This window comes from Hesperophylax consimilis, chromosome 3 (genome assembly GCF_061612785.1).
Source record: "Hesperophylax consimilis isolate HC1 chromosome 3, BYU_Hcon_1.0, whole genome shotgun sequence".
Classification (NCBI taxonomy): Eukaryota; Metazoa; Arthropoda; class Insecta; order Trichoptera; family Limnephilidae; genus Hesperophylax; species Hesperophylax consimilis.
The window spans coordinates 24,434,632-24,445,774 of record NC_142838.1 but is presented as its reverse complement, the minus strand read 5'-3'; the positions used below and the strand labels follow the sequence as shown (position 1 = coordinate 24,445,774).

General features: G+C 32.1%; 1 protein-coding gene across 1 annotated transcript; it reads left to right on the top strand.

The window, feature by feature from the left end:
* The first annotated feature begins 273 nt into the window (after positions 1–273).
* Positions 274–1,682, top strand: LOC149425148 (uncharacterized). The gene is made up of 3 exons (XM_089650681.1): positions 274–368; positions 1,144–1,283; positions 1,527–1,682. The coding sequence occupies exons 1-3, from the start codon at positions 299–301 to the stop codon at positions 1,680–1,682; spliced, it is 366 nt and encodes a 121-aa protein (XP_089506807.1). The 5' UTR covers positions 274–298.
* The last annotated feature ends 9,461 nt before the right edge of the window (positions 1,683–11,143 follow it).

Genomic DNA, 11,143 nt, shown 5'->3' with positions numbered 1-11,143 from the left:
TTAACTGAACATCCATCTAGTTTGGTTAAATGTTTTGTTCAAACAGCCAAATTTAGGTTGGAATATCTAAATTTGGTATTTTTACATAACAATTAGTTGTTTTGTACAAACTTGAGCAAAGTGCGCCAAATACTTTAGTTGAATCTCCCGAACTTTGGTAGATATTTTCGTCGTCGCTAGCGGTCCGGCTGTTTATTTATGACGCAGTTGTCAGTTCGCCACAGTTCGCACCATACGTGAATTGACGTTCATTACGAATTTATTTTATGCTAACCGCTGTTCCTAGTTCCTAGTGATAATGGCAGACAAAACCGTGAAGGATTATTTAATTTCTTGGAATCTGGAAGCTTACATAGAAACATTTAAAGGTGAGAATTCTTTTTTCATTTTTTTATTGATTTAGAATTTAGATCATGGAACTATGATAATATCCATTCTTTTTGATTTAGAAACTGGCACCTTCATTATTCTATGACTCAAGTAGGCAATAGATTTAGTAGATTTATATTTATTATGTACCTAGTTTGAAGAGCGCATGTGAACCAAGATTGTGTCAGGAGTCATGACACAGGTTACAGAGAGTGGTATATAAAAAATAATAATAATAATTGGATGACTTGTATAGCGCTGTTTTTGTGCAAAATCACCTCGAGGGCGCCTTTATTTCTTTGTTCGTTTCCGCCAGTATTATTTTGTATTGAACGAATGTTGTTTGAAACTGCAGTATTACCCTAGCCAGAAACTAGAACCAACCAAACTAGCTTTGAAATCGTACCGATGGATGGTCAATCATAGCAGGTTATGTTTAATTTTAATAAATGTGTATTGCAATTATTAATTCGGACATAACATTTTGAACATTGAATTCTATTGATTTTTTTTTTGGGAGGGATATGTTTTTTTAAATACAGGGTGACCACCCATTGTTTATGTTTACATTGGAAATTTTCATATAAATGAAATAATTTCATTATTAAAACTATTTCATCTCCGCTTGATTCATGATACAGGGTGTTCGGTATCTGCTGTTGTATAAATATTAATTTTTTTAATGAATAATTTTCATTCCTTTGAAATATAAATATTTATTTTCTGATTTGAAAATTTTTGTATTTTCTCGTCGTTTTTTTTTCTTTATTTCAGAACAAGCCATAGACTCGAAAACACTCCTGATAATATCTGAAGATGATATTAAAGAATTGATTCCGACTGTAGGGCACCGGGCACTGTTTGCAGCATACATTAATGCGTTCAAGGATGTTATTAATTCACCTGTCATAAGAGTAAGTTTTTAAAAGCAGTAATGATGACATATTGTATACCTAGGCCTTTTTTGGCTAACCATTTGGAAATAGTTGTACCGGACGCGATTTTGATACAAAAATAATAGTATTTAAAATAATAATTCCTGTAATTAATGAATAATAGACTGCCGGGGGGGTCAAGCAATTCCAAAAATATAAAACAAAGCTTGACCCCTTCACCCCTTCTTTCCCCTTTGTGTACAAACCTGCTTTTTGTTTCAGAATGAAGATATACCTTCAACTTCCAAACAAACAACACCCATATATTATCAACACGATGACTTCGTTGAAAATGACATTTCCTTGTTGGAAAATATTAACAAATCACAAAGAATAACGCAAGAAGCTTTTGAAGAGCAAATTTCGAATGTAAGTTAAATAATTTTAGTAAGTTTCAGATACCTTAGTAACTTAGATTAATTGTTTTATAAATTCCGATTTATGTATTTTAGTAGTGGCAGCGTAGAATAGCCGTCCTGTGACTAATATTATGATGTTTATAGAAGTGGTTATTAGTTATGTACCTAATAAATATGCAATTTAATTTTGTTTTCTAGGACTTACGCAATCATCTCCTATCAATCAATGAAGGGCAAGCACTTTTAATGCAGTTTAAGTAAAGGGTCTGTTGGACAATTCTGCCAGACTGTGCAGTACTATATTATAAGTAAGGAATTGCAGGGTTATCCAGATAGATCCATTACAAGCAGGAGATTTTATGAATTTGCTTTTCAAATCACCAAAGTCTTTAATAAAGAAAGCGCAGCTTTATATTTCACCCCATATGTGTGTTTTGGGCCTACCCAAAAAATGCTGCTAAAAGTAAATTACTAGACACATACAGGTAGCGCCGAAAAGAATTTGCCAAATCAGGACACAAACAACTTTTACTATATTTAGGAAAAATTTATAATAAAAAATGATAATATAAATGTGTGTATGATCAAACGTGTTTTCTTTTTTGAGGCTTTGCTGGTATCTGGAAACAATATTTTGAGAGACGATTCTTAACAAAATAACTTTTATATGAATGAGGTTTTTAATAAGTACATTCTATTGTTACAAAACATAATATTTATTTATTTAAGTTTCATCTCTCAAAAGGGTTGTAATAAACTACCTGCAACTCAAAGTATTTATTATTTTTCGGAATAACTTATTGAGTAAAACCTCAAATTATAATATTTAAATATTGAAGACAATATTAGTGATTCTTAAACGCAAATCTGAAACAGAAAAATCAGAAAAGGAAACGGTCACATCTGGGACTCGAACCCAGGACCCTTGTCTTTCCGGGACAATGCTCTACCTTTCCTGTTTCCTTTTCTGATTTTTCTGTTTCAGATTTGCGTTTAAGAATCACTAATATTGTCTTCAATATTCAAAGTATTTAACCCATGATTCTGAATTATGGGTACAATCCTTCGGGTTGATGGTGGTTACATTTACACCCTGTATTGTTTTCAGCTAAACTGCAAAGCTGCACTTCCTATTTAATATAGATAATCTAACCAAAAAGCTAAGCTACAGTACCTAAAGCTAGCTAGCAGTAGAGAGCTAAAACACCTATATCGGTAGGGCTATTCCAACCGAAGTTTAGTTAATCAACCTAACCATTTTGTAATATTAACTTAATAATAAGGTTACTACATCTAAACACTTATGTTTTTCTAACCAAACACTACAAAATGGTTTAGGTATATAATTTTTAGTTTAGGTAACACAACTAAACACAGAAAGCTGTCTCAACCGATTAGTTTAGCTAGAATATCTGAATCGTTAAGCTGTCATAAATACAGTTTACGTAACACAACTAAACACAGAAAGTTAGAAAGCTGTCTCAACCGATTAGTTTAGCTAGAATATCTGAATAGTTAAGCTGTCATAAATAAACTGCTGTTTAGCAAACAGTAGCTAAAAGTTCGGCAGTCACCACAGCAACTAAACAGACGGCCGGCATAGTCCAGTGGTAACGCATTGGACTGCCATTCCGAAGGTCGCGGGTTCGAACCCGGCGTGCGCAAATAAATTTTATTTGATTAATTTGTGTTATTTCACAATTAATTAATTAAAATAATATATAGTATATTTGCGGCACGTTCCAGAGTGGAAGATACTACCAGTATCGCCCTGGTGTAAGACCACCATTCAGAATTGAAACGTTGCTCCAAATGGCTTTAGCCGTGTTTAGTGACTAGATCTGAATAGCCAGGTACTTCCCCACCTTCCCCTCTTTCCCTTCCCCACTTACCTTCAGCCTCACAACATCCCCCAATTGGGGATGCCATAGTCTCACTGGCTCCAGACGGGAGCAGTTGGGACTCTTGTGAGGTATTCACTATAAAAAAAAAAAAAAAGATAATTACTGAAAATTTAGTAAATAGTACCTAAACATTTCTCTCAGTGTACGGACCGTAGAAATTCACATATATGTTTAACTATGTTTAAAATATTGTCAATTTATATAAAATGATCCTGTTATATCGTAGAGCCAATCCGTCAATACTAGTGCTAATTTCCAGTTGTTTGTAACACTGGCTATTTCTATAGCCCTTGGAATATTTCCGGCCGCGAGTTTCTAGTGTGAGAAATAATAGAAAGGGGATCGGAATGGAACTCTGAGAGGATGCCACCAAAATATTGAAAGGCCTAACTCGTATTTTGTGTCCTCAGTGTTCCAGCACAAAAACTCCACGGAGAATTGCATGTAATCCGGAATTGAACAAGCAACCTGTGATCGGTTGCGCGGTAGAAAAGGTACTTTCTTGGTGACAACGATGATAGGACGGGTATGTGGGGTAGGTAGAGAGTAAACTTCATCTTAAAGACAACAATCGGTTATATGTCCGAACACTGACATATTTATTTTTTATTAAAACACAAATAACATTGTTTACATCACTTTATTTCGATACAAAATCTCAACATGTTTCATGAACCAAGTTCACTTCATCAGGAGCACAAGTATACTTGTGCTCCTGATGAAGTGAACTTGGTTCATGAAACATGTTGAGATTTTGTATCGAAATAAAGTGATGTAAACAATGTTATTTGTGTTTTAATAAAAAATAAATAATGCCATCACAAAGTGAAAAGCAGTTAGAAGAAGTTTTCTTCGAAAAATTACTGACATATTTATTTTTTTTTATTTTTTTATTTATTAATAATTTTATTTTGTTACATGCATAAAAATATAATTACAAAAATCAAGTATTACAAAAACAAGTATTACATTATTATCTGATAGTATTATTGTCCCAGCGTCTGGACGATGTAGGCCCTCTGATTGGTCAAATTAAAATTGTCTGTTTCGGGTAACTTGAATATTAAGACACGATTCCATACTAAAATAGGATCGCCTCATAATAATACGAAATTTCTTCAAAAGCATCGTTTCTGCTCATATAATTTTTGGATAATATCGAAGAAAATATGTTTTAGAAAGTTCATAATCCATTGGATTAATTACATTACAATGAAAATTCTCCACAGTTACGTGATTATGTTTGACGTTTATAAAAATTCACGCGTTTCTTCAAGATGGCCGACAGAGCGCACCTCTGGCGGTTTAAAAACGAACCAAATGCCTGGCGCGAATATTTAAATATGCAGCTCACAATACTTGACTACTTACCATTAACAAGCGTTTTATAAGAAGATTTCTTCTGGAAGCTTATCACTTTGTAATGGCATTTATCATTATTATTTATATATTTTTTTCTTATTAATTATATCTGATTTTATATTGGCATGTTTTCTAATTTCTAAAATTTCAAAATTATTTATTTGCGATGCTTTATATCCTGAGTGAAGTATTTTAAGACCTGAATTTTTATCGAAAGTGTGATTATTCAAAAGATTATTTGCAAACTCAGATTCACTATTTCCATTTATAGCCCTGCGATATTCTTTAGTTCTGACTTCAAAGTTTCTATTGGTTCTACCTTTGTAAAAGAAATTACAATCATCTCAATTGAGTTATAAACTCCTGATTTTTTTGTTTGTATTTTGCTATCTTTATTATTAAGAATATATTTCTTCATTGTTATTAGTGTAAAACGCCAGTTGAATGGTACCAGGATTGTTCATATATATAATTTTAGAAGAATCGTTATCCACAAACAGAATTCTACGCCATTGTTTATTTCTATCTTTAGAAAGACTGTTTGAAGAGAATGTGTTTAATTTTTTTATTTAGTATTTCAACTATCAATTTATTTGAATAACCGTTATTAAATGCTATTTGTCTTATGAATATATTGTTTTATGGTTATATGCTATTTGTTTTTTTCAGGTCTTAAAATACTTCACTATAAATAATTTTGAAATTTTAGAAATGAGGAAACATATTAATATAAAAGCAGATATAATTAATAAGATTTTTTTTATAAACTCTCTTTTAAATATTTTCCCACTCAACTGGTCTTTCCCGTCTAACGATATTGTAATTCCTAATTATTATAAACCCAGCCTACTCTTACCCCTCCCCCCTCCTTCCACTTCTTCTTTCCCAATTGCAATCCATATTTAATTTTTGACTTCGGTGTATACACAATAAAATGTAAACATTATATTTATTTATTTATTGGACAGTTTGCATAGCGCCGCTTTTGTGAGATATCACCTCAGGGGCGCTATATTATAATAATCTACCTTTATATATAGATTTTTACTCTCCTGATGAAGGTGTATATATAATCTAACTTTAAACTTTATTAGATACAGTAACAGTTGTAGGTAAAGAATTACCACCAGTTAGAGTAAAATTAACACCTTTTAATTAAACCGACTGCTAATGTCATCGCACAATTGTTGTACAAACGGTTGTAACACATATTCAAGCACTGCAAGTCTCCTATGAGCTAATTATATTAGGTACGATAACAGTTAATATCAGTTGTAGACATGTAGTCAATAATAGTGTTTTATTTGAAATAATCCATCACAAATACGTAAAATTTCATTTATTCAAACAACTGTCATTCTTATTATGCGTAAATTTAGCATGTTATTATTAATTAACTCCTTCCTGTTCCGTGTTTTAACAATATATATACTCACCCTCTCTCTGTGAATGTTCTTATATCTATCTATTAAATGTAACTGTTGTTAATATCACTTAAAATGGGCGAAGCCCAAGCAAGAGCCGCCCGCAGGGCCTAGCAGAAAAAAACCCGCGGAGCGGGTTTTTAACTGCTAGTTAAAATTATTATAGTATTACAAAGAGCATTTCATTCACAGGTAAAGAAGGTACTATAAAAAAAAAAAAAGGTAGCTTTAAGATAAGAAAAATAAAATGATACAATTAAATAAAAAATATAATAGAATAGTATGCATATATACCAAAAAAAATATCCCACATAGGCATCGCCAGTTCGTGGGTATACTTATTTTGTTTAGTGCAGTTTATAAAACAAATAAATAAATAAATAATTCCGATCTTATTAGTGACTAGATTCTGAATAGCCAGATTCTTTATAACCTTGTCTTCTTCACCTCCTTCCAATCCCACTCTCATCAGCCTCATAACATCCACAGTCCCATCGGATCTGGATAATTGAGACTCTTGTGCGGTATTTACAGTTAAAAAAACATTTCATTAAAGGTTAAAAAAATTGCAAACCCATTAATTTTTTTGCTAACTTCTAAAATGCTAGAACCGAGGTATTTTATTTAAAATGTCCTTTATTTTCAAATGTCGTAAATAGGTACCCGAAATCCAATGCCAATTATCGTTAAATGTACTGGGCGTGATACGTCTCGTCCGCATTTTTTACGATGTAAAAGGTATTCCGTTTTTACGTTACAATCGATAATGCCCTCAAAGAGAATAAAAGATAATTCACCTAAGCTTTCACCACCAATAAAATCTAAATCTCTGATAAATAATAATACTGTTAGCGATAATTTCTTTGAAGTGGGATAATCCCCACTCAATCAACTCAAATCAGCTCTGAATCGGGAGCTTTCGCCGAATTGACATGAAATATTTGAACAAGAATCGACGCGAGTTTTTCGCGCCATTAAATGGAGCAGGGCTGTCAAAAGTTAACAATGGCTGTCAGGGCCAGTGACATAAGCGAGTCAGGGAATAGGGTACAGCAGCAGGGAACAGGGAACTGGAAGAGGGAACTGGGAACAGTGTAGTCACCGGCGCGCTTTGTTCAATAACATCCTTATATACAGCCTACTTCCGTCGATAATAATGTTGCCAGGATTATTTTACTTTTTACGTTGGACACTTGGTGAAAAGCGTAAACAATGGAAGCTAAGGAGGAAATATTTGCAACTTTAATAATTATCATTATTATTTTTACTGATTTGTGTCAATTTAAAAATATATAATATTGCAGACATACATTATTTGCGTTCTTGTAACCTCTTTGTTACAAAACATTGCATAAATTCAAATTTAAATCCTTGCTTCCTAAGATTTTTTCTTCTAAAGTCAACACTATTTTGAGTATGATCGTGTGAGAAATGTGGAGATATGCAAGGCTGGTATAAACGTAATGAGTCAGATTAAGAAAGGGACGCTTAGATAGTTTGGGAATGTAGAGTGAATGAACGAACAAAGGGGTGTAAGGAGAGTTTATGATGCGAATGTAAATGGAAGAAAAAATCGTGAACGCCCGAGGAAGACATGGCACGATCAAGTGAGCCAGATACTTGAGTCGTTCCATTTCAAGAGTCAGAATAATAGAAGAGTATGTGTTAGACGGTGTATTCATTGGCCTGTCCGCGACGACTTACTCGTAGGAGTCAAAAAGGCTCAAGTAATCTGCCGAAAACAGGTTTCTTTCAAATCGGTATAAATCACACGACTTCGTTTTTTTTTAAATAAATTAAAAAAAAGTTTTTAACAATCGTTTGAATAATATGCTGAACTCCTATTGGACTACTTTAACCACTTTTCAAAAATTGTCTTAATGTTTTTATTTTTCCCCACATTAAAAAGAATATTATGAAAAATAATTTTTTCTAAAAAAATTATTTTAAAAAAATAATAATGTAATTTCTTACGTCAGAACCAGGGCAAAGAATCACCTTTTTCGTTTATCAATAACACAAAAGAATTATATCACGAAATTGCTTTTACACTAAGTTTTTACTTAAAGGTAAGTTTCTGTACGTCAAAACTCTTGTGAAACTCAAATTTGATTAGGGACCAAAAGTTTATTCCAAGTTAACAGGTATTATCGAAATCTAAAAGTTTACCTAGGCTCACTGACTTTAACCTGCTTACTTAGTATTAACCCTTTTTATAACTCGCACCCTTATAGAATAACAGAGGCCCAACTCAAAAACCCACTTTCGCAGGGGAGCGGGGTGAACGTTGGTGAATTAAATCAGTGTATTTTTCCTCGACATAACCTTTTGGTTACGGTTCCAAAAATGGTAATCCAGTCATGGGTAAAATACCCTTGATAATAAAAAAAACCGTTTGTGACATTATTATTGCAAACACAATAATATAATTTTTTTTATCAAATCATGTACCTACCAACTCACTAAAGATTAATAAAAAATAAAGGTTGAAAAAACTCTTTTTAAGACCTCGCTTATCCAAATTTCTACCGATTTATAACAAGTTTCTCTTTAACTCTTTAAGTTTTAAAGTTCCAAAAATATATATGTTATTTTTAAGATAATATCATAGACATATGAATATTAGTAGACCTGCCCTAAGTGATTAAAAGCGTATTAATCCCCACTCCCCATACCGGTTCCATTGGAGCCGGCTGGGCTCGCGTATGGCTTCCCGTGAATCTTGAGAATGTGACGTCATCATTCTTGTTCGAACTAGCGTCGAGCTATGGTCGAGGCATTTTACGAAATAACACGGCAAAATGGTGGCTTGTGATATGAAAACTTATGAAAATAGAAGTGAAAAAGAGAATTAACCCAATTGTCGTATTACATTCCATATGTAACCATTATTTTAAGCGTAATTACATCGTATAATATGGATCAGTTTGTAGAAACATATACTATCACATCGAGATATATCTGTACGCATCGTTGGTTACTGGGAACTAAATTATGAACCCTTATAAAAGTGTCTTAACTAAATACGTAAACAAAATATTCGACTCTGAAAATAGAAGAAATTTTTTTTGGCGAATTTGGACTTCGCAAATTTGTTCATAACGTGGCGAGTAATTTGCGCTCCCATGTAAAAATGTCTATTCATTCAAAAGCAGATTTTACTTTTAAGAACTAAATGGTGATATTAAAATGCGAGATGCCTATATACTGTCAGATTGGTTTATTGACGAATCACAGTCAGCTTTACCCCCTTCGTTCTTCAACAGTTAATTTTACCCCTCACCTTTAATTTCTAGTCTATATGTATATTCATATGTCTGTGGATAATATCTATTTTTTTATTTTTTTTTTTATTTGGTACAATATTTTTTTTACATTTCAAAGTTTTCCACTAATGTTGGCCTCACTGGGTGGCTTGCCCGTGCTGAGGCCTTCATTTTATAATCTGAAAATAGAATCTACATAATACATTTAAAGAGAAAATAATACATTTAAAATATAATCTTGTGTGTTTGTGAGTGATGTGTGTTTATATTGGTTTGGTAATATTGTCTTTTTTGTTCTTTAATCCATTTTGTAATTTTGTGTGTGAATTTATTTTTATTTTCCTCAATTTTAATTTCAAGTTTTACACTGTTGAATGCTTTTATAGCACGGTATTGGTAGTGGTAGTGGTAGTGTCTTTGTCCAAAGCATACATTTGTTTTGCCGAAACGTGTAGTTATATGAAATCCCCTCGATAGAAAAAATCGGAAAGCAAGCTCCGCAAATTATTAAACATATAAAACTTGTGTCATATGTTATAGGCATAAAAAATTCAGTGTATCTTAAAAGGCACTTGCATTTTTCCAGAGATTTTTGCTCTATTTTCAAACCAGTCGTGTTTTATTCAATATTTTCACCATTTTTTAATTGTCATCGTTTTTTTGGGAATAGCCCGCCACCTCTAATATTCGTATTTAAAAATCTTCCTTTCAAACGGGGCCTTAACTCTTCCAATACTACAGTTCTTCCTGAGGAAAATGATAAAAAAAAATAATTTCTCTTAATTTTATAAAACAAAAAACCCCGTATTTTGCGTATCACTTGGGATAGATATTCCCAATGGCGTGTATTTTTTCTGCTAGGTTATAATCTTTATTCCAGCGACAAATACTGTAAATAAATTGCTTGGAATAGGATCCATTATAATGTTTATGTTATTTTAAAATTGTCTTTATATTATGTATGTTACGCTATAAGTGTATGTATTCAAATTAAATAAGTGTTTCTGTTTTACGGTTTTACTTACTAACAAATGGTAACCCTTTGAGACCTAAAAATAATAATAAGAAAATAAGAAAAAAGATGTATACACCAAATAATTTCAAATAATTATTTAAGTCGCTATCAAACATAAAATATGGACTATATATGGAAACAAAAGTGCGGTGCTGAAAGGGTCAATGTAGTTATATCTTGAAAATGTCTGTTCTAATTAAATTATCAAATAACTTATTATTGTTTAAAAAATCATTAGAACTAAATGTAAATACTCCTCCCATAAACACGAGCTCCTGGAGCTCAACTTATGGAGTAGTAGAATAAAAAATAAAATAAAAACTTACTTTAGCCTCGGCATCTACATTAATGAAGAATTCTTATTTTATATATTTCTATTTTATGATTTATACTGACAGGTATTTTTATTATTATTACTACACGGAACATGTGTGTGTATATTTTAAATGTAAATGACACTTTTTAATTTAAATGAAATATTTTTAATTACGCTTTTTTATAGTGGAACT

Coding starts and splice junctions, on each gene's coding strand:
- LOC149425148 (XM_089650681.1), top strand. CDS start 299: ATGGCAGACAAAACCGTGAAGGATTATTTAATTTCTTGGAATCTGGAA. Junction 369..1,143: donor TTACATAGAAACATTTAAAG/GTGAGAATTCTT, acceptor TCTTTATTTCAG/AACAAGCCATAGACTCGAAA. Junction 1,284..1,526: donor TTAATTCACCTGTCATAAGA/GTAAGTTTTTAA, acceptor TTTTTGTTTCAG/AATGAAGATATACCTTCAAC.